The following is a 23,593-nucleotide window of genomic DNA, read 5'->3' as shown; positions in this document are numbered from 1 at the left end:
TTCCAATGCCCTGATGTGATAAAGTACAGAATAATCTGTACATATAAGGTAACATTCAATCTCTTAATATTATGAGTTGGATGATGGTCTTGAAAAAGACCTTTTGTAGAAAAAATGCTGTGACACTGAAGCAGCCTAGCAGCCAAAACACAACGTTTGTGTCGAGTCCTTTTTTAAATAAACGGTTTTTAAATAAACATTTTTGTTTAAGTCAATTTTTTCCAGTCTCTGGTGTCCGTGGTCAACTTCCCACCCTTTTCTGTTTACATGTTTTGTGGTGTTTGAATTCTCCGCCTTGGCGGATTCTCTTGGACAGAACTCCTTCCTGCCATAAGACCAGTTTCTGGGAGAACCATTGATTAGGTTAAGTGTTACAACCGTTTGCCTTCTATCCAGTAATCTCATAACTAATAAAACTGGGGTATTGTTCAGTCTAAAAAGCAAACACGACCCCAGCAAAGAGATTTCTCTTGTCTTGCTGTCTAATGCATTCTTACAACAGTTGGACAGCACTTGGACCTGACTTCTGCATTTGTGTGGCATCGGAGAGCAGATTACTAAAATTCATACCTTTCACGCTTCGCAAAACCTTAAATCTCTTTCTCTCTCTCCCCCTGGAAAAGAAATGACATGAGATGAATCTGCACAGATTAATAAAAGAGGAAAGCAAGGGAAAAGATAACTCCAGTTTTCACAAAAAAAGAAAAAGAAAAACATCACTCAGATGTAATTGTGTCAGCCTCAAACTCATCCTATGTCAAGTCCAACTTTGCCAGGCTCATTTCTTTAAAGGTAAGCAGCTTTATTATTGATATGCAGAGATGAGAATTCCTATAATCATAGAGCAAACCACTTGCGTAAAATGTTAATGGAGTTCTGATTTAAAATAATTGTTTTCTTCATATTTCATTTGCGAGTGTGTCTAAAATATTGCACAGGCAAGGTGTTCAAACTCAGTCTCTCCATTCTATACAAAGTAGATTTGAGTTCAGAATCATGGCCGCCAGCTCCTGCCCCCATCAGGATTTCTTTCTCGTCGTTGTTTAGCCGGGTGCGCTGAAGGGAAGGGGGGAGGAGGTGGGGGTGGACAGGTTTCAGCTATGTGGACTCTTGGTTAACGACTTTGCCTCCATTCATGGTCGGTGTCCCTGAGCTTTTCCTCGAACGACCTTGCTTCTCTCCTATTTCATGCAACGATGGCTCTCGGTACATGCACACTGTGTACAAAAAGAAAGTGAAAGACGTAAATATATAAACACAGACACACACAGTAGGTACAGAGAGGATTCTAGGGCCTTGCATACCATTTTTGACTTTTTCTTCATTTTGATTCACCATGCACAAAAAAAAAAGAATCTGATTTGCTTGACCACTGGGTTTGTCATTAACGTCTTTTATTACAAAGCAGGTGTCGTTATCATTTTAAAATAACTGCAAATCTGATACACTGTACCAAATGTTCCCTTTATTAAAAGGATTTAATTATGATATGACATTTCTCTGCATTTATCTATTTTACTACATGAGACAGAAGGACAGAACAGGACTTAAAACCATCAAGGTGATTTTCAAGGGGAATTATGTATTAGCCACTGGATGGCCTACACATAGCTCCCTTAGCTGTCGAATTTCAAAACTTATAGTTCATATTAAGCCATTTAAAGCAGTAAATAGCCCAATAGTATCAGTATAATTGTGGGCCAGGTAAGGGGGTGGTGGAAGCAGCCTTAACACCTGTCAAGATAGTTGCAATATTCAGTTGTCTAGGGGGTCCTTTTACTAAGGTGCGATGAAAAATGGCCTACGGTAGTGTAGATGCGTGTTTTGGGCGCGCGCGCAGAATTAATTTTCAGCGCACCTACAAAAAAATGCCTTATTTTTTTTGCCAAAAACGGATGTGCGGCAAAATCAAAATTGCCACACGTCCATTTTGAGTACGAGACTTTACCGCCAGCCACTGACCTAGTGGTAAAGAATCCGATCGGTAATGACCTGCGCGCATCTGTTACGCGCACACAAAAATAGAAAATATTTTTCAGACGCGCTTATCGGACGTGCACCAAAAATGAAATTACCGCAAGAGTCACGCGGTATCTCCATTTTGGCATGCGTAGACGCTTACGCGGCTTAGTAGAAGGGCCCTTAGATTAGTTATCTGTTTAGTTTAAACACCAGACCTGGCTGAAAACTGACCCCCATGTGCTCACCTAGACAGACAATAAACTATTTTGCTACACAGTATGGTCCTCTGACCCTGCAGAATTTTCCTCGATGGCCATTTGGTCCCATTTTCTTAGCACAAAACTGATTCACATGTGGTTTTATCCCACATTGAAATCAGAATGATAAGATACAGTGGGATAAAACCAGATTAGGATCAACCTGTCTCGAAAAGGGTTGAGTCAGCTGGTAAACCTTAATGACGGGCGATATCCAATTTATGGAACTTTTTTTATGTTAGGAGTTCACAGGGGAAAAAATCTTTCATTTCTTTATTTGCTTTTTTCATTTTGTTTTTGTTTAATTTTATTTCTTTTTAGCGTAAATGGCTTTAGTGCAAGATAAAATGAACAAATGAGAATTTATTCACAGTTTTTTCTGTAATTTGTTTCATTGGAAATGATATAAAACAATGCAAGAAATATTAACGATGTTTTCATGTCATTTCAAATTGAAAGCACACCACTATCTCACATCCAGAATTTAGGTGCTTTGGTTTTCAGCATATTCCCAATATATTTTACTCACTATCACACCTTTTATCAAGCTATTTAATAACTTAAGACAACCAGAAAAGCAATGCATGTGAAATTCAGTTCTTTCACACATGCATTTTTCCATTTCTGTGCTGTTACCATCAACCTCGGACTACAGGTTCTCATGACAACAGAAGCCTGGAATTTCTGCTTCCTTGCAGATAAGACTTTCCACATTTTTCTAACAGAGCTTTAAAAATGCTTTCCCTGGGTATTACGAGACAGTGAGAGACTATTCTGGAAGCTTTTCATTTTTCTGCATTTTTTTGCATGCACGAAACAATGTCCTGTTTCCATTTGCCAATCAGCAGACAGTTCTGCAATTAGTATTGCTGATGATACAGAGGCTGTAACAGAGCAGAATTGTGAGAAGAGGTGAGAAAAAAATGAAAGGGGACTGGAACCAACTGCCTAGAAGTGAAATAGAAATTCCAAATTCAGGTCAATTAAATAAGAATGTTTTGGGCTTGGAAATCATGCATTTGGGATGCAGTAACTCATTAACCACACGACTTGAAGCCATTAAACTAGAAAAGATCTAGAAGTAAAACAACTGGGAAAATTAACAACCTACGTGGTTGTGTAAATACAGTTATTATAAGTAGGGGAAAGGAGTTAATATTGCCCTTGTAATGTGGTTAGTAAGATCCCGCATTGAGGGATCCTTTTAGAAAGCCGCAGTAAAAAGTGTCCTGCGGTCGTGTGGGTGCATCTTTTTGGTGTGCACTTTTTACGGCGGCTGGGAAAAAGGCTATTTTTAATGGGAAGGGAAATAGGCGTGCGCAAAAATTCAAACTAGTGGGCGCCTATTTACGACCTAAGCCCTTACCGCCAGCCATTGACCTAGCGGTAAGGGTTCGTGTGCTAGATTGTAAGCTCTTTTGAGCAGGGACTGTCTTTTCTTCATGTTCAATTGTGAAGCGCTGCGTACGACTGGTAGCGCTATAGAAATGATTTGTAGTAGCAGATTTGTAGTAGTAACCATGCGCCAACATGGCCACGCTGCTGACTACCACCAGGAATGCCCCCAGTGGTAGAAAATAGAAAAATATTTTCTATCGTAGGATTCGGCATGCACCAAACTCGGAATTCCTGTGCCAATTTGGCGTGCACTACCCGCGTTTTTCTAAAAGGGCCCTGAGTACAGTGATCAGTTCTGGAGGTTATATATTTGTAAGGATACTCAGGGGCTATGGGGCAAGTTATGATACAATCGACAGTGGAATGGGGTGGGCCCCTGGGGCCATGGCCCAACTGATATTTTGCCCAAACAGCAACTAGAAAGCTTCTGAGTGAAGTCAGAGATTGGCTTGTTTGGCCCCTCCAGCCAAAAATATGTTCCACTGCCCTTGACTGATACTAAAGATTTGCCTAGGATCCTCGGAAGTCTAGACACTGCAATGATGGAAATGTGACCCAAGTTGGAGAGAGAGGGAGATAGAGGACTCAAGAGAGGAAGAAAAAGCTCATGATGGAGGAGAAAGAAGACAATGAGAGGGAAAAGACCAGGGGCAAGGTAGGAGAAAGGAGAAGAGATGGAGGATGATAGAGATGTAGAGGACCAAGTGGAAGAGATAAAAACGTTTGTGAGAGAGCAAGATATAGAGAAAGATCCCATGAGAGGTAGAGAGAAGGGTCCTGAGCAAGGACTGGAAAGGGTGAGTGAGAGAGGACCCTAGATTGTAGAGAGAGGGGGGAGTTCAGGGAAATAACATAGCAGGAATGGGATGAAGAATGGGAGAGAGAAAGAACAGTAAAAAAAAAAAGGAACAGGGAACGAAGAGCAAGCAGGGAGATGAAGAGATTAAAGTGAAGATAGAGAAGAGAACATTAAATTATCCACTCTAAAGGAAGGAGACAAAGGACAAGAGAGTGGACTGAAACAGAAATTGGAGATCCAAGTCAGAAAATCAAGCCAGAGATACCAAATAGATGGAAACGTTTATTGACTAGTAGAGAATATTGGTAACTCCTCGATATTCTGGAAGCTGGACAGGTCTCACGCATAGAATTTACCAGTTTAGAAGAACTAGTTTTTGTTAATTCTTTTGTCAGCTGTGAAGCTTGTATAATGGGTGTCCATAGTACACTGACGTCAAGGGAATATACCCTGAACCAGAAACAATAAAGTGGGGTAAGAAGTCACTAATGATTTTTTTTGACACTCAAACTCAGGGTGGTTTATTACTCAACCAGACCAAAGCCCTCACCCAGCTGACACAAAGGTTTATTCCTAAGTGCTTCCTGAATGAACCTGGTAGTTACAGACGATTTATTGTCCAATTTAAAAACAAGCTTGGCATCAGACTTCAGATCTAAATGGGGACTCTAAAGTGAGACACCTTAATCTCTTCTTCAGTCTAAAAATTATTCTCTCAGGCTAGGGGCAGGTTTTTCACTGGCCTGGATAATAAACAAGCTGCCTTGAAGTTTGAGTGGGTGAGATCTCCTCACCCACAACCCCTCTCCCTCCTCGACTGGATTATTACTAATTGACGTAACTACTTCTGGTGAAATGTGGCAGCTTATGAAGATGTAGGACAATGCTCAGTTTTGTTTATAGCTGTGTGTCTTATCTTTATAGCTAAATATAAGAACCTTCTTTAAAACCAAAGGTCAGACAGATGACTGGAAATGGTCTGGTTGCTGTTCATGGGGGTAGATGGAGTGGACGGAAAAGGCACATGATCTCTGCAATAGGTTTTTTAGGCTATAATAACATTGCTTCACTTCCATAGCTGATAAATGGAGCTGCATCAACATTATAAATCATAGAGGAGAAATAAAAGGCTGCAATAGTAAGGCACTGAAGTATGTGCACCACAACCTAGCAGAGAAGATGAAATAATTTAAAATGAACAATACAAATTGTTTCTTTTTCATATCCTGTGAGGGCACAATTCATAGAATAGTGTGAAAGAATCACTAGCCATTGGCGACGAAGAAGCTAGGGTCCACCTTGGGTGGGTCAGCACTCAAGAAAAAGATCTAGGTGTCTTCGGAGATAATATGCAGAAATCTTCTGCTCAGTGTGCGGCGGTGGTCAAAAAAATCAAACAGGATGCTGGGAATTATTAGGAAAAGGATAGTGAATATGATTGAAAATACTATAATGCCTCTATATCGTTCCACGGTGCTTCTGCACCTTGAGTATTGCATTGAAGTCTGGTCACCATATCTCAAAAAAGATATAGCTGAATTAGGAAAGGGTCAAAGAAGAGCGACCAAAATGATAAAGGGGATGGAACTCCTCTTGTATGAGGAAAGGCTAAAGAGGTTAGGGAACTTCTGCTTCGAAAAGAGACGTATGAGGGGAGATATGAATGATATCTACAAAATCCTGAGTGGTGTAGAATGAGTAGAAGTGAATCGATTTTTTTACGTTATCAAAAAGTACAAGGACCAGGGGACACTCAATGAAATTACATGGAAATACTTTTAAAACAAATAAGAGGAAACACTTCTTTACTCAATGAATAGTTAAGCTCTGGAACTCTGGAGGATGTGGTAACAGTGGTTAGCATATCTGAGTTTAAAAAAGGTTTGGACAAGTTCCTGGAGGAAACATCCACAGTCTGCTATTGAGACAGACATGGAGAAGCAACTGCTTGCCCCCCCCCCCCCCCCCCCCCCCCCCCCCCGGGATTGGAAGCATGGAATGAGCCACAATTTGGGTTTTTGCCAGCTACTTGTTGACTTGTCTGACCCAGTATGGCTATTCTTCTGTCCTAATGCTCGGACTGGTACCCTGAGAAAGAATCGAAACTTGGTCATATCAGCAGCAAGTCCAAATGTTGACAGTAGTTTTTAAGTTAAGTACATGTCCGTGCTATATAATATAAGCACATTGAAGGAACATATTAAATGAAAAAAACTATAATATATTAAATGAAAAAATTGTACTGCAAGACCAATGACGATTCGGCAGTTTCTGCATACATAAAATTGAATGCTTTAAGTCTGATATATTCTGATGGTCTTACAGAGAGGCATTTTCGAAAGAATGTCCAAGTCAGAATAGGGACGTTCAAGTCAGAGCATCCCAAATGGACATCCATCTCACATGTATTATCGAACAGAATACAGCCTGTTTGAAAGTATGTGAGGTAGAGTCCATGCACTGGAAACATCCGTTGTCCCCTTTGTTATTTAACCATTAGGTGCCCAGATAACATCTGTTGGGCTACATATTTTATCATACACGGATGATATCTTTTTGCTCTGTCCTGTTTTGGATACTTTTGACAATACACTTATCTATGTTAGTTACAAATATTAATTTAATTGATTCATGGGCCAGTGCTAATTTTTTTAAAGATGAATAAACAAAAGACTCTTGATGTTTTGAAGATAGCAATATAGCTCAACCGGGGTGTGAAGATTTTCACCTCGGCGTGGCGCTTGTGGTGGAATATAATCATTGGGAAGAAGCTCACGATAAGATAAGTGAATTTAAATATTCTTTTCAGTGCCTCTTGAATATATGAACTATGAATTAGTCAATAAAACCTTACAAGAGGGATAGTGGCACGAGAGATACTTGTTGGACTGTTACTTTTAATACATTTTTTGAAGTGTTTGAGCACTATTGTGGTTTTTGTGAAGGGAACACGTATTAAAACAAAAAAAGAATAAAAAACCACGGAGAGGCTCTATGATTGAGATGCTCAACCACCCAACGAGATGCACAGATGTTGGGCAAATTCTCGTGTTATAGGGTGAGTTAATACTCTGAGAGCCCTCCAAAAATTCAAAAAATTAATAACCATTCAAGGAGTACTTTATCAAACAATAGTTTAAAAGAGCAGTCCTTATTTAATAGTACTCCCGTATCCACCAGCCTGGTCTCTTGGTAGCAGAGTAAACAAAAGACCGAGCATTGTTTGGTTCGGGGATTATGATATACTAGACTTTGAGCCCGTAAAAACGGGCTATTATAGGAAGGGGGGGGGGGGGGTTGAAAGGCCCGCCCCCACCGCTGAGTTCGCCGCTGCCCCTCCCCCTCCGAGTTCGCGCCCCCCCACTGAGCCGTCACCACCCACCTTCCACCCAGCCGGGCCCTCGCTCCGCTATTGAAACAGCGAGGGTCCGGGAACGCAGCACTGAGCTCTGCTGAGCTGCCGACGTCGGCCTTCGTTCTTCTTCTCTGCCTGTCCCGCCCTCGTGTGACGTAACGTCATCGAGGGCGGGACAGAGGCAGAGAAGAAGAAGGAAGGGCGATGTCGGCAGCTCAGCAGAGCTCAGTGCTGCATTCCCGGACCCTCGCTGTTTCAATAGTGGAGCGGGTAGAAGGTGGGTGGCGGCGGCGGCGACTCGGGTGGGGGGAGCGTTAGACGGCGGTGTCCCTCCCTCAGCAATGCGCAGTACAGACTCTCTGTGTTCCGCCCCCCGTCATCACGTATTGACGTGGGGGCGGGGCAGAGAAGGTCTCTACTGCGCATTTGCGAGTGAGTACGGTCACTCGCCGTTTATATGTTTGATTACCCCCAAATTTTCTGAGATTAGATAAAGGTGAAATCTTACAGATTTCTAATAGTTCAAAGGTTTTAGGGGTTATACTAGATTCTAAAACTATCCTTTCAGGAGCAAATTGCAGCATTGGTAAAAAACAAACAAACTGTAATTTCCAACTACGTCAATTAAGAGCAATTAGATCTAGTTTAAATGTGGAATGTTTCAGAGGCATTGCTCAGTCAGTCCTCTTACCATACTTGGGGAATATACAGAGGAAGCAGGTCCTGGCCCTGACACCCCCCATCCCCCCCATGCAAACCTTCACATTTTACTAAAGTAACCTGACTAATTCTTACCTGGGTGAAGAAAGGGTTACATAGATACACATTTTTATCGGACCTACTTACATACATTGATAGACATAGTTTGTTAATCTTTATTTGCATCTGAAACTCCAGTCAAAGGCACTTTAAACTCATTTGTAAGGAAATTAGAGGCAAGCTGTACCGCAACACTCTACTGAGTGATAGCAATTAAAGATGAAAGCTCTCAGGGTTACAGTCACCACTGAGGTATCAGAAATGCCCCAGCAGCAGCAGTAGCGGAAATGTTATTACAATGTGCTTTACAAAGTGAATAAACGACATAAAAAAGCAATTTTCCGTGCTTTGATTGAGGAGATGCCATTTTGGTTTCCTGCTTTTGAGCAAGTTGACTTTTCTCAGTTGGCTTCTCTGCTGTGCACTGCTACCATTAACTTGAGCTAATGAACTGTTAAGTGGCAGAGAGCTTTGGGCAGCCTGGGCTCCATTTTTCTCTTCACTCTAATATATAAGGCATGTGTTTTGCACAAATGCGACTGGCAGAGGTTCCAAGTTAAGCCTCACTTTTTTGCTTCACTGCTGGAGATCTGGACTTTATTAGCAGAAAGACAAGTGAGCTGCAGGTTACAGCACTGAGCTGTAAGTTAAAATAATTCCAGAGACCCAACGTTAAGCAGTTCCCTCAGCCACAGATCCTTTGTGTGACCTTGGTTAAGTTTCTTTATCCCCTTATGCATCTCTGCCTTCAGAATTCAGTTGAAAACAAAAGATTTACCTAGATTTGTCCTTGTTAATAAGTCAGTAATATCAAGGATATGGTGGCATTTTCCATTAGCTTTGAGAATGGGGTTTATGGGGGGTAGGGGGTTATCAAAAAGGAAAAAAAAAAACGAAATTTGAAGGGGGGGGGGGGGGTTACTATGAAATCAAGTGAATAGATTGCAAAGGGAAATGAGTAAAGATAGAATTGGAAAGACAAAGCGAGGACGGAAAGATGTTTCGCTATTCCAGGATGCCAAGTATAAAGTGGAATTTTGTCGTAGCAATAATTGGACTGACTACCGGAAAGGACATCACGTTTTCTTCTTTTGCAACTAACACAACACAGCCTGAGACTGCAAGCACAGCCTGGACATTTGAAGGTGTTATACTTACTGGGGTATTTCTGTATCAGTGCGTTTACATTAAGGTGAGGATATCTGTATGGCGCCCATTCTATAAAGGACCGTAACAGGTTAGATACGTGCGATGCATATAATTTAGGAGTGAGCACTAATGCTAGGTATACTACTACTACTTAACATTTCTAGAGCACTACTAGGGTTACGCAGCGCTGTACAGATTAACAATAAGGACGGTATAGCGCCGGTGAAAGTGAATGCAACCAAAATGATAAAGAGGGACATAATCAAACAGGGCGCCCAAGTTTTCCTGTGGGCGTCCTCGCAGGACGTCCCGCGAAGGGGCGGGGAAACCTGTATTATTGAAACAAGATGGGCCTCCATCTTTTGTTTCGATAATATGATCAGGGACGCCCAAATCTCAATATTTAGGTCGACCTTAGAGATGGTCGACATATATGTTGAGATGGTCGACCTTAGAGATGGTCGTCCCCGGTTTTCGGCGATAATGGAAACTGAGGACACCCATCTCAAAAATGACCAAATCCAAGTCATTTGGTAGTGGGAGGAGCCAGCATTCATAGTGCACTGGTCCCCCTGACATGCCAGGACACCCTAGGGGGCACTACAGTGGACTATCTGATGCACTAACTGAACGGAACAAGGCATGTAGTGGTCACTAACCACCTCTCACCCCCAAAAAAACAACTTTAAAAACTTTTATCTTTTATTTTAAGAGTATGGGTGAAGGACGTCCTTCACTATGCCTCCGTCCCTGTGATGGCAGTTGGGGCAGTCCAAAATGTGGATGTTTCTGTGAGAAGGATGTCCATGCCTTTGCTATACCTCCAACACAAAATTCTGAGTGGAGCAAATGAAAATCGATTTTTCACTCTTTCAAAAAGAACAATATTCCACTAATATTGGACAATAAGTATGTTTCCAACGAAATAAATTGACTATATACTGTTTTGGGTTTGAAGAAGCCAACCAGACGATCAATGTGGAATAATGATTCAGATAAATAATAACTGGGGATAATCAGGTTAATACCACGTTTTTTTCTGTTTACTGTTGTTTAATTGATCTCCTTGTCTTGCTTCACTCTCCCTATTTTGTGGTCTAAGGAAGGGTATAGAATTACCTGATTGAAAATAATTCTTGTGTATTATTTTCTCTGTATTTCTGGCAAGTTATTTTAGTGCTTGTAAAATTAAGTTGTTATAAAGACTAACACTCGTGTTTACAAAGCTGCGCGGCACTGCCGACACAGCCCACTCAAAGTGAATGGGCTGTGTTGGCAGTACCACACTGCCAGCCGCTAGCGTGGCTTTGTAAACAGGGGGGGTTAAGGGACATTCAGGGGCCCCTTTAAAGAGCGGCGGTAAGCCCAATGCGGGCTTACCACTCGTTATTCTGGAACTGCCGCTGCCCCGACGCAACCGCTGGCGGTGGTAGTTCTGGAAACGGTTAGCGTGGCAGTAACTCAGCGGTACTTGAGCATTGCCATATCCTGCCCTGTTACCGCCAGGTTACCACAGGAGCACGTATCGCCATCTCAATGGGTGGCGGTAAGGGCTCCCCACCGCATTGCCATACAGTAAGAGTTTTTTTAATCACACGGCCATTTTGTTTTGGGGTCTATTAACCCGCTGCGGTAAAAAGGGGCCTGGTGTGCAAGTAAAATGGCCGCTACCGCAGAGACCTTTTTCCCGCAGCTTGGTAAAAGGACCCCTCAATAAAGTTACATGAAAATACTTTTAAAACAAATAGGAGGAAATAGTTTTTCGCTCAACAAATAGTTAAGCTCTGGAACTCATTGCCGAAGGTATCAGTGGTTAGTGTATCTGGGTTTAAAAAAAGGTTTGGACAAGTTCCTGGAGGAAAAGTCCATAGTCTGTTATTGAGACATACATAGGGAAGACACTGCTTGCCCTGGGATTGGTAGCATGGACTACTATTTGGGATTCTGGAATCTTGCTATTCTTTGGGATTCTGTCAGGTATTTGTGACCTGAATTGGCCACTGTTCTTATGTAATGCCGAAGATTCAGTTACACATGTGTGAGTCCCTCCCAGACTCCGCCCATGTGTCCTTCTACCTATAAAATGGGTAGAATATATTTGAACACATATATATGTGTATAGGCCATTATTCTAAATATTTACACATATACTCCCGGATTCAATATGTGGCACTGAGAATTTGACACCAAAATATGAGCAAGACTCAAAGATCCACGCACAAATTAATTTCCTTGTGAGCCACCTAACTCTTACCGTTCAGTAAATCCAGACGGCCCCAATTTGACTGCCCCTATCGGACTGACTGTTCACTTGTCTTTTAGATTGTAATCTCTATGAGCAGGGACTGTCCCTCTATGTTAAATTGTACAGCGCTGCGTAACCCTAGTAGCGCTTTAGAAATGTTAAGTAGTAGTAGTAGTAATTAACTGCAATGAATTGATGTAATCAATTATTGCAGTTAATTGGCAATTATTGAAATTTCTGCACGCATTTCTCCATTCCCTATTCTAGAACGCCATGCACCTAAATCCCTTAGCATGCAATTCAAAAGAGGGCAAGGCCAGAGGAGTGGCAAGGGTGTTCCTAAACGTTATGCAGGGGGTTTTAGAATAACCCCATTTCCATGCCAAAATGCCTGGAGTTGGGCACCAGCAAACAAATCCAAGGAGTAGAAGAAATAAAAGCATCAAGGTGATCCAAAGTTGATGACCAAGTTCTTTACTGACCTCACAAGTTCCAGACTAGAATACTCAACACGTTTTGGCTTAACAGGGCTTCTCAGGAGTAAACTTTTAAACAATGCTATAAAAGCAATAAATATATGGATACATAAATGCATAACCATAAATAAATAAGTAAACTTTAAAATACGTAAGAGAGGATTACAATCATATGCATATATGCAACTTAAAGATAAAACTACGGAGACTAAAAAACCCTAAAAAAACATGGAAATAATAGTGAAAATAATATGAATAAAAATATGTGAATAAATATCCCCCCCCCCCAAAAAAAAACTGATCTGAGTTAAGTGGTGACCGAAATAAACGTGAAAACACTCAACCGTGACTTTACCTGTTGAGTCTTCCCTATAGAGAGCTTCTTATAGGTGCTGTTGGGTGCCGACATCTATACCAGGTCTCAGCTAGTGTAAATACCAGCGCCCAACTTTTGGCATGAAAATGGGCTCTAGGTGTTATTCTATAAACTCAGAACGCCATTTATACAACACTGCTCCTTGCCGAATTTTTTCTGCTGCCGAAATTTCGTCACCATATTTAGAATGCCCTCCATAATCAATGTGTAAATGCTAGCACCCACTTTACAGAATTACCCCCATTGTGACATAGAACCATGACGGCAGATAAAGGCCAAATGGTCCTTCCAGTTTGCCCTAAGCGATCCTACATGCTTATCCCATGCCTTTTTAAATTCTGATAAAGTCCTCGGCTCCACAACCTCCACCGGGAGGCCATTCCACGCCTATAGTTTCACTCCAGAGATCCTTTTAGCCTCTGCTTACAAGGCACCTGCAGTTTGGAAATAGACCAAGACTGCTTTAGAGTGATGAATGGACTAGGAAAAGCGGAATGTCCAGCCTTTGTGAGGAAACAAAGGCATCGGATTCAGCACTCCTCCGGTGCTACTAGGGAGCAGGATGAGTTACAGACCTGCCTCAGAATAGGGGAACCACTTGCTACTCTAAAGGGATGGCAGCTGCTAAAAAAGGAAGCCTGAGGTTTCCTCGAAAAAAATATCAAGAATGTAAAAGCAAGCTGGAACAACAGCACGGAGACCATTACATCAGAGCTGAGAATGGCAGAGTGCCAGTGTGAGTACCTAAGCTGTGTACGATGGTATACTCTGGGATGCTGTACAGCATGGTTGCATCAGTATGTTTGCATTCTCATGCTAAATTTTACATTTCCAATTTCTTATTTGGAAAACTCAATAAAAATACTCGTTAAAAAAAAAACATCATCCAATAAGAAGTTATTAAACAATCCCTACAGGTAGCCGTCAGCAGCTGCATTGAAGCTACTGAGGGTTGACCACTGGAGTTTTGGAGCAAAATCACAAGAGATTTTGGTAGCCCTTCTGTGTCTAACGTCATGTGGTCCCAATACTCTGATGGACATGTGGGTGTAAAGCAGTCTATAGGGCCCTTTCACTAAGATCTATGCTCCTCCCAGGGGAGGGCATACCGTGCCCGTCAGTGAGCAAGCTGAAGCTTTTGCTATGGAACTTCCTTCTAGGAGTGGCCACAGAGGTACAATACAGGGGTTTGGTCTGAGAAGTCCAAGAACATACATCAGAAGAGTTCGAGCTGGTGGAGTTAGAGGCTGAGCTGTCCTACTTGCGGGCTCATCGGACTGGGAAGGGAGAGGGGGCATGTAAGCTTCCTGTATCTGAGCTCCTGCGGTGGCTGCAGAGGGCTGGATAGTAAAGTCTCCATGGTGATGCTTCTGAAATTTTACTACGAGAAGCTTCTCCTGAGGGATCCAGCAGTGGAGTGAAGAGAACCTCGGTCAGAGGGAGTAATCCTCTCACTCCTGGGAAAAGACAACGATCTGGAGTTCCAGCAATGCATGAAGATTTATATAGAATTAGCAAGGAGCATGTGCCAGCTGACTATCCAGAGGTGCCAAGATGAAAGCGCACAGCTGCTCAACCAGTGCTTTGTCTGGGAATCCAGAGGGGGAAAGAGTAATGAGGAGAGCTTCGAACAAAACAGGAGTTACTGGGGAATGAGGGAGCCCAGCACCAGTCCAAAAGGAACCTAAGCTTCAAAGACGGAAAGTAAAGATGTTCCCAGAAGATGTAGTAGCTTCAAGGATCAGAAATCCCTACTCTATCTGTAACTGTATACTTTGAGACTTCAGCAATCCTGTTAGGATTTCCATTGATTTCATTTGATAGATTCTCCAAGTAAAACATTTTGGAACAACAAATCATGCAGTATGCAGTCAGGCTTATTTTCGAAAGAGAAAGACGCCCATATTTCGACCCAAATCGGCAGATGGGCGCCTTTCTCTCATGGGCGCCCAAATCGGTATAATCAAAAGCCGATTTTGGGCGTCTCCAACTGCAGTCTGTCGCGAGAATGGACAAAGTTGACGGGGGCGTGTCGGAGGCGTGGTGAAGGCGGGACTGGGGCGTGTTTATCGGCCAAGGAGAGATGGGCGCGCTCGGCCAATAATGGAAAAAAGAAGGGCACCAGAAGCGAGAATTTGGGTCACCTTTTCTGGACCCTTTTTTTTCACGAACGAGTCCCCAAAAAGTGCCACAAATGCCCAGATGACCACCGGAGGGAATCGGGGATGACCTCCCCTGACTCCCCCAGTGGTCACTAACCCCCTCCTACCAAACAAAAAGAACTTTAAAAACGTTTTTTTCCAGCCTGTATGCCAGCCTCAAGTATCATACCCAGCTCCATCACAGCAATATGCAGGTCCCTGGAGCAGTTGTTAGTGGGTGCAGTGGACTTCAGGCAGGTGGACCCAGGCCCACCCCCCCTACCTGTTACACTTGTGCTGGTAAATGGGAGCGCCCCCAAAACCCACTGTACCCACATCTAGGTGCCCCCCTTCAGCCATAAGTGCTGAAGAGTTGTGGGCAGTGGGTTTTGGGGGGGATTTGGGGGGCTGAGCACCCAAGGTAAGGGAGCTATGGACTTGGGAGGTATTTTAATTTTTTTTTAAATTGTTACAAATGCTCACTAGGGTGCCCGGTTGGTGTCCTGGCATGTGAGGGGGACCAGTGCACTACGAATACTGGCCCCTCCCACGACCAAATGCCTTGGATTTGTTCGTTTTTGAGCTGGGTGCCTTCGGTTTCCATTATCGCTGAAAACCGATACCGCCCAGCTCAAATCCGCTCAAATCCGATGCATTTGCCCGGCACAAAATGTATTATCGAAACAAAAGATGGACGCCCATCTTTTTTGAAAATACGGTCTGGCCCGCCCCTTCGCGGACCCGTCCTTGGAGATAGACGCCCATGAAGATGGGCGTTCGTGTTCGATTATGCCCCTCAGTGTCTTCTTGGACTGTTTCGATTCTATACCTTAAGCTCTGAAAGAAGAATCTTATCCCCCACCTGAAAATCCATGCTAGGGTTTACAACGAGTCCATGGGGCCTAGCCCTGATATTAACTAATGGTATCAAGATATATCGGGAAGGGGGGAGGGGTATTACATGGGGATAGATGTGCACTGCTTTGCTTACACGTTATGAAAGACGAGATATCACCTTTATAAACACATGAACATATGGGCCGTACTTCAGTACACTCGTATACCACTGTATGGTCACATAGAAACACCGAAAATAATGCCTTAAAAAGACCATATTGTCCATCGATCCAGTCTGCCCATTCAAGTCAATAGCCCAGTTTCATCTGTAAAAGTCTAGTGTAGAATTAGGGAAGGTGTAATGCCAACGTGGATTTTTTTCCGAAATAAGTGTTCATTGACATTCAATAAGGAATACACGAAACCATTGCTAGAATATACCTCCTTCTCCAGAATATACATATCGATGGTGGCTTTTCTACAATTGCTGCTTACGTGTAGGGGGTTTTACACATGTAGATCAGTTTTTTTTTTAGATTTGATTGAACCTAACTCTTCCAAAACAACCTCTGTCTCAAAAAATGCATAAAAATGTTCCATATATTTTTTTTACATCACTATACTTGTAGGTTATAGTTGTACATTATGTATCAGGAACCCCATCTGTAAAGGTGATATATACAGCTGAAGGAAACACAGACTCAGACACACAAACACAAGTTATGGGGGTTACGTTAGACGCCTTAGTCACATATTAGAAGCCCTATTTGCATGTGCATATCAAATAAATGTTGAAAATCCAAATTTAGAAAACCAGGATTTTACACGTGATAATCTGCAATACACGCATTAGCAAGGGGCGTGGCCAAAAAAATACACCTGGGTTCCCCGTTTCAGAAGGGGAATGCACATCTGGGAATGTCGAGATCAACATCGGGGTTTACAGCTGCTTCTGGTATGTATAGGTTTTGTAAAAGTACTCATTTTGGGCAGTGCTCTATAGGAGTGATTTGGGGAGGATACACCCACCCCAAAAAAATCAATAGTGCCGAATGACTGCGGGCTCTGCACTTAATTGGGAGAATTTAGATGTGTAGATTTCCAAAATGGCAGACATGCATATGTATGTCTCTGCACTTAAGTATAGGTTCTAGCGTAACAATTTACAGTATATATGTAATGGTTGACTCTTAGGTGGAGGGAACTTATCAATGTGTGCTACCATTAAGATAGTATGCAAGTTTATGCAATGAGACCCTGTGCTAATATAGCACGACTTGTGGTAAAATAACCCAACGTAACAGTAGCCCATATTGATAACTTCATCGCTTAGTGTGAAGAGTTTCAGTCTCTGGCTGTCTTCAAATCTAGGCTAAAAGCCCACCTTTTTGATGCTGCTTTTAACTCCTAACCCTTATTCACTTGTTCAGAACCCTTATTTCATCATCCTCACTTTAATATTCCCTTATCTCTTGTTTGTCTTGTTTGTCTGTCCTAATTAGATTGAAAGCTCTGTCGAGCAGGGACGGTCTCTTCATGCATCTAATAGCGCTATAGAAATTATAAGTAGTAATAGTCTTTGGGATTCCAGAATCTTGCTACCCTTTGTCCTTATCCCTTATTTGTCTTGTTTTCTGTCCTAATTAGATTGTAAGCTCTGTCGAGCAGGGACCGTCTCTTCATGTTCAAGTGTACAGCGCTGCGTACGTCTAGTAACGCTATAGAAATGATAAGTAGTAGTAGTAGAGCTGATACTGTGATGTCATAATACCTCATTCCACCAATAAGAGCCAACCTCATCAGTGATGTCATAATGGCTTGATTGTCCTACACTACATTTATCTCACTATAGCAGTGATTTCATTTTCTAGACACATTCAGGGGAGAACTTATGCATGTGGGTTACCATTAAGATGTGTTATTTTACTGTTAACCCCCTGTATTAGTAACTGGGTCTCATTGCATAAGATGGGAACTGGGCTGAAATAGCACGAGTTAGTGGTAAAGTAACACATCTTAACAGTAGTCCACATTGATAACTTCCCCCCTTAGTGTGAAGTGTTTCAGTCTCTGGTAACCAGAGCTGATATTGTGATGTCATAATACCTCATCTAATTCATTCAACAATTGCCCAGCGCCATCAACTCATTCTTACACAAAACATTAATAGTAATTTACTATTGGTCCTGTTTACTAACAACAAGTAACTACTAAAAAGCTAAGTTCTAATTAATTTAGTTACTTTTAAATGAGTAATATTTTGTGTAAGAATGAATAAACGTTATGGAAGGAAGGTTGAGTGGACCAATGAGGAGCCAATGGCGTGTTAAGAGCTGAGAGCAATCGGGTCTCTTGACAAACGAATCGCTGCTACTGCACTCATTGTGCTACTGAGGTTCGATAGTTATTGGAGCCAAACTAAGTGTACTTAAATTGAAAACGTTTATGGAACTCTAAAAAGATCAGATGTACACATGCATTGATTTGAAAAGTTAAAAGGGAAGATACTACATTAGTATTATTATAGGAGTTGATGGCGCTGGGCAATTGTTGAATGAATTAGAGGATATTATACAGCCCCCGCCGATTGAATTGATGGTTAAATTATCTTGAGTCCATATAGTAGATTTATATGACATATCATGGCAATACTGCAATCTCTAAAGTCTTGAATCCATGTTAGAGTAGATAAAGAAGTAACATAAGGGAAACAGACAATCTGACATCATGAGTGTTAATACAGTGCAGAACAGAGGTATGGGAGGAATCGATCAGAAATGCTGTCATCAATGATGAGCTGTCTTGAATATAAAGATAACACTGAGATTACAGTGATTTCACGTGATCTTTATATTCAGGAGAGCTAATTTTTTTTTTGTATATATTATTGAATTCTCTTCTGTGAAATGTATTTGCATTTTTGGGGTTATCAATGATGACTCATGTATTATCAGAACACTTCAAGGGTGTCAACAGGCTTAAAAGATGTCTCCCTACCTTCAATGGGTTTAGGTACAAAATGTGAGGAAGGCTTGGTTTTCTTAACACGGTTCCCCTTCATAGTCTGCCCTTCTTTATTGAGACCCAGGTACCATGCTCGCCCCGACACCTGCTGGCGGTACAGCGTGGAAGAATAAATGACGTAGTAGTTCTCAAACACGGACTCTTTGAATTTGCATTCAGGCGTAAAAATATCCTAAAGACAAAAAAAAGGGAGAACAATGAATGACAAATTAATAACTGTGTAATTATTTGTATGTCCTACTAATGGACAAATGAAAAAGCCTAAAAGGCCCGTTACTGAAATTATGGGAACAAACACATCTCATATTTAACATAATATTAAAGCAATTAGTTTGAGGACAGGCCTTTGCTCTTGTCAAACAAAAAGATTTTTTTCACTCAAATTACAGGAATGTGACAAGGGACTGAAGAATTTGAAAACAAATGGGGGTACACAGTGCCGTAGCGAGGGCTAATGACACCCGGGGCGGGTTGCCGCTGCGCATCCCCCCCAAGTGCAGCATGGCGCGACCCCACCCCATCTGCGGTGCACCCCCCCTCCGGAGCGAACCCCCCCCCCCCGGACCGCATTCTTACCTGCGGGAGGGCCAATCCGCCCCGAGTGCACGTCACTCGGAGCTGCGTCGGCCCCGCTGGTTCCCTTCTCTCCCTGCCCCGGAACAGGAAGTAACCTGTTCCGGGGCAGAGGGAGCAGGGAACCAGCGGGGCTGGCACCCCCTGAGCACGTGCACCCGGGGCGGACCGCCCCTCCTGCCCCCCCCTTCCTATGCCACTGGGGGTACACTTCCCCAGTCCAACCTCCAGTCTTTTAGACTGCCTCTTCCTTTGTCTAGTGCCGCCTCCAAATACTAATCCATTTTGCTTCTCTTCCTTCCATCACGACTTCAGTTCTCTTCCACATCTCCCTTTCCACTTCACCTTCATCCGAGGCCCAGCACAATAATCTCCTTGCTCAGCATCACCTTCCTGCAACATGCACCTCCTCTCTCACCAAATGCCCCATCTGTGCAGATTCCTGTTTCTGTCGTGACCCTTAAGTTCTTATGTTCTTTCCTACCCCTCCAAATTTCTTCTCTTTTTCCCTCCCACAGGCAGGGCCAGACCAATGGTTAGGCAGAACAAAGTGGTTGCCTAAGGCAGCAGATACTAGGGGGCACCAAACAGCAGTCAAAGCAAAGCAATAGATCCTGATAGACAGACAAACCCTAAGAAACAACAGGAATTACTTTTACCAATAGGGAGGGTGGTGTTGGAATATTCATGGCTGTTGGGTAGCCAACGTGCCTAAAAGTTAACAGGGGCACAAGGCACCCAATACTCAGTATGGACCTGCCCATATATTCATTCGATGTTTATTATCATATTTAATCCATGCGATATTTTCACGTACCTTGATTTTAACACCTTTTTGTATTTATCATTCCATTAATAGTGATCACCATTGCGGCACAATGTAAGCCACATTGAGCCTGCAAACAGGTGGGCAAATGTGGGATAAAAATGCAGCAAATAAATAAATAAAATATTCATATATTTTGCTGCACGTCTCTCAGGGCAATCTGTTGTAGCTGTGCAAATAGCATGCACAAATACATAAAAATACATTAATACAACATGGTTAACAACAGAAAAAATGAAAAGGAGTGGCCTAGTGGTTAGGGTGGTGGACTTTGGTCCTGGGGAACTGAGGAACTGAGTTCGATTCCCACTTCAGGCACAGGCAGCTCCTTGTGACTCTGGGCAAGTCACTTAACCCTCCATTGCCCCATGTAAGCCGCATTGAGCCTGCCATGAGTGGGAAAGCGCGGGGTACAAATGTAACAAAAATAAAATAGATACTATTGGAGATTCTACATGGAATGTTGCAGCTATTGGAGATTCTACATGGAATGTTGCTACTATTGGAGATTCTACATGGAATGTTGCTACTATTGGAGATTCTGCATGGAATGTTGCTATTCCACTAGCAATATTCCATGTAGAAGGCTGCGCAGGCTTCTGTTTCTGTGAGTCTGTGTCCTCAGAAGCAGAAGCCTGCGCGGCCACATTGGTGATCTGCAAGGGCCGACTTCTACATGGAATGTTGCTAGTGGAATAGTAGCAACAGTGGAGGAGTGGCCTAGTGGTTAGGGTGGTGGACTTTGGTGCTGAGGAACTGAGGAACTGAGTTTGATTCCCACTTCAGGCAGCTCCTTGTGACTCTGGGCAAGTCATTTAACTCTCCATTGCCCCATGTAAGCCGCATTGAGCCTGCCATGAGTGGGAAAGCGCAGGGTACAAATGTAACAAAAATAAAATAGATACTATTGGAGATTCTACATGGAATGTTGCTATTCCACTAGCAACATTCCATGGAGAAGCCTGCGCGGCCACATTGGTGATCTGCAACTTCAGGCTCAGGCAGCTCCTTGTGACTCTGGGCAAGTCACTTAACCCTCCATTGCCCCATGTAAGCTGCATTGAGCCTGCCATGAGTGGGAAAGCGCGGGGTACAAATGTAACAAACATTAAAAAAAGCAAACAGGAACTTGTGAGCAAGAAAACCACCACCCTGGCATCCTTTCCTTAAGCCATGTTCTCTACATACTACTTAAGGTGGTATTTTTCAGGGTATTTTACATGTTTAATTAGGATCCTATAAAACAAAAGGGGGGGGGGGGGGGGGGGGAGTCCTCAAATCCAGTCCTTGGCAATGTGCATGTACATTTTCTTTCATGTGAGCAACACGTTTTAAAAACCAACAATTTTTGAGCACCAGTTTTAGCAAAGCATTTCTGTATATAGCACATTAAAAAATAAAAACATTTTTGTGATCAACCATGGAAAATCTGTGAGCGACGCTCTTAAAAATGTATGAGCAATCACACATGCGCTTCGCTTAGAAGGAACATTGGTCCTCGGGGTCCACAACCCAGCCTGGTTTTCAGGATTTCCACAATGAATATGTATGAGTTCTATCTGCATGCAATGGACGCAGTGAATGCAGATAGATCTCATACATATTCATTGTGGAAATCCTGAAAACCAGGCTGGGTCGTAGACCTCAAAGGCTGGAGTTGAGAAGCCCTGATATAAAATTATCCAAAGTAGCATGTCCTATATAATAATTCTCATCTCCAACGTTCTGACTTGCCTGGGACCGTGGCTCATTCCGAGTTGGTCTGCTAGGCTCCGTAGATCAGACTGACATCACCGTAGCCATTATGATATCAACTTCAGAACCCAGGGGGAAAAAAAAACATGCCTCACAGCTGATCCATGTCCAGAGGAGTGTCGCTGGACATGGATGGCTGGAGGGGGGGGCAGGGGAGAGAGGAGGGTCGCTGGACATGGGTGGCAGGAGGGGGGGCAGGGGAGAGAGGAGGTTCGCTGGACATGGGTTGCTGCAGTGGGCGCAGGGGGAGAGGAGGGTCGCTGGACATGGGTGGCTGCAGGGGGAGAGGAGGGTCACTTGACATGGGTGGCTGCAGGGGAGCCGAGGAAAACCTTGCTAGCGCCCGTTTCATTTGTGTCAGAAACGGGCCTTTTTTCCTAGCATTTTATAAATTATGGTGCTGTATTAGAAGCTCTGTTCTTGTTTTGGGTGCTTGAAAACTTGCATTTAAACTTTCATATTGCATGAACGTCCAAATCACAGTTTTGCAAAGGCAGGACATGGACATCTTACACTGCAGTAAGGGGAGTGGTCTAGGTGTATTTTGGCGGGACTAGGGAGGAGTCAAAATATAGACATTCAGATCTGATCACAGAAGGGGACGGGACATCCATGTCTAAAAAGATGGAGATCTGTATTTAGACATGGTGCTTGTCTTGTACAGAAAGGTGTTCTGATTGATTAAGGCACACCTCTTTTATTCCCCCCTCCCCACCGTGGCTGCTGCTCCCCTCCCTCTTCCCAGAATGTGAAATCAGGAAGCTAAGTCCCCCTTAAGGGGATTTTGTGCTAGGGGATGGAATTAGGTGGGACATGGGTGGAGAATGCCCTGCCCTTACTGCGGACTGACAAATGCGCAGTTAGTGTGAGACCACTTACCGCCTTCTAAAAAAGAGACGCTAACACTCTACTTCTATATATGGGACTTAAAACTGCATGTGCAAATTTGGGCATACATTCAATTTGTGCACTACATTTAATTTAAAAGAGCCAATTATCGTCGATAATCAGGCGCTAATAATCAATTATTGGTACTAACTGACAGTAATTTAAATGTACAAGCTCATTTTTAGGCACTGGGGTTTGCATTTAAAATTTTCGCACGGATCACAAAAGGGGACAGGGGAATGGGTGGATCAGGGGAGTTCCTGAATTTGCGTGCAGTGTTACAGAATAGGTGTGAGAATTTACACCAGGTTTCACCCCACCCCACAATAGCCAGGCCCCACCCTGCAACAAGTCACAGAATCTATGACAAGGCAGAGTTTGTGTGTAGAGCCTGAGCTCTTTCATTAAAACTTGGGGACCATGGGTCAATTTTAGCAGACAATGGAAAAGGTGCCGGTACTCAGTACCTCCAAGAACCCCCTCAAAAAAGCCCCGACCACAACAGAAATGATCACTCCCCGAACAGGCCCCCTGCAACCAGTCAAATGTTCTATGAGAAAGCAGAACTGGTGTGTAGAGCCTGAGCTCTTTCATTAAAACATGGTGACCATGGGTCAATTTTAGCAGACAATGGAAAAGGTGCCGGTTCTCAGTACCTCTAAGTACCCCCTCAAAAAAAGTCCTGAACACAACAGAAATGACCACTCCCTAAAAATAATGAAGGAGCTTGCTCAATGTTGGAGATGCCCAGTGCTCAATGAGACCCTCAGAGC

At 43.0% G+C, this 23,593-nt stretch overlaps 1 protein-coding gene across 2 annotated transcripts in view; it reads right to left on the bottom strand.

Annotated features, from left to right (window-relative positions):
- Positions 1-349: 349 nt before the first annotated feature.
- Positions 350-23,593, bottom strand: part of FGF12 (fibroblast growth factor 12) — a 337,284-nt gene continuing 314,040 nt past the window's right edge. For both annotated transcript variants that reach the window (XM_030216937.1, XM_030216936.1), the window contains exons 4-5: positions 18,752-18,950; positions 350-1,217 (exon numbers count right to left, since the gene is read on the bottom strand). In XM_030216937.1, coding sequence (XP_030072797.1) covers positions 1,099-1,217; positions 18,752-18,950 — 318 coding nt within the window. In that variant the 3' untranslated portion in view covers positions 350-1,098. The remainder of the gene's footprint in view (positions 1,218-18,751; positions 18,951-23,593) is intronic.

The sequence above is a fragment of the Microcaecilia unicolor genome, chromosome 10 (genome assembly GCF_901765095.1).
Source record: "Microcaecilia unicolor chromosome 10, aMicUni1.1, whole genome shotgun sequence".
Lineage (NCBI taxonomy): Eukaryota > Metazoa > Chordata > Amphibia > Gymnophiona > Siphonopidae > Microcaecilia > Microcaecilia unicolor.
The sequence above is the reverse complement of the archived record's forward strand: the minus strand, read 5'-3'. Positions and strand labels throughout refer to the sequence as shown.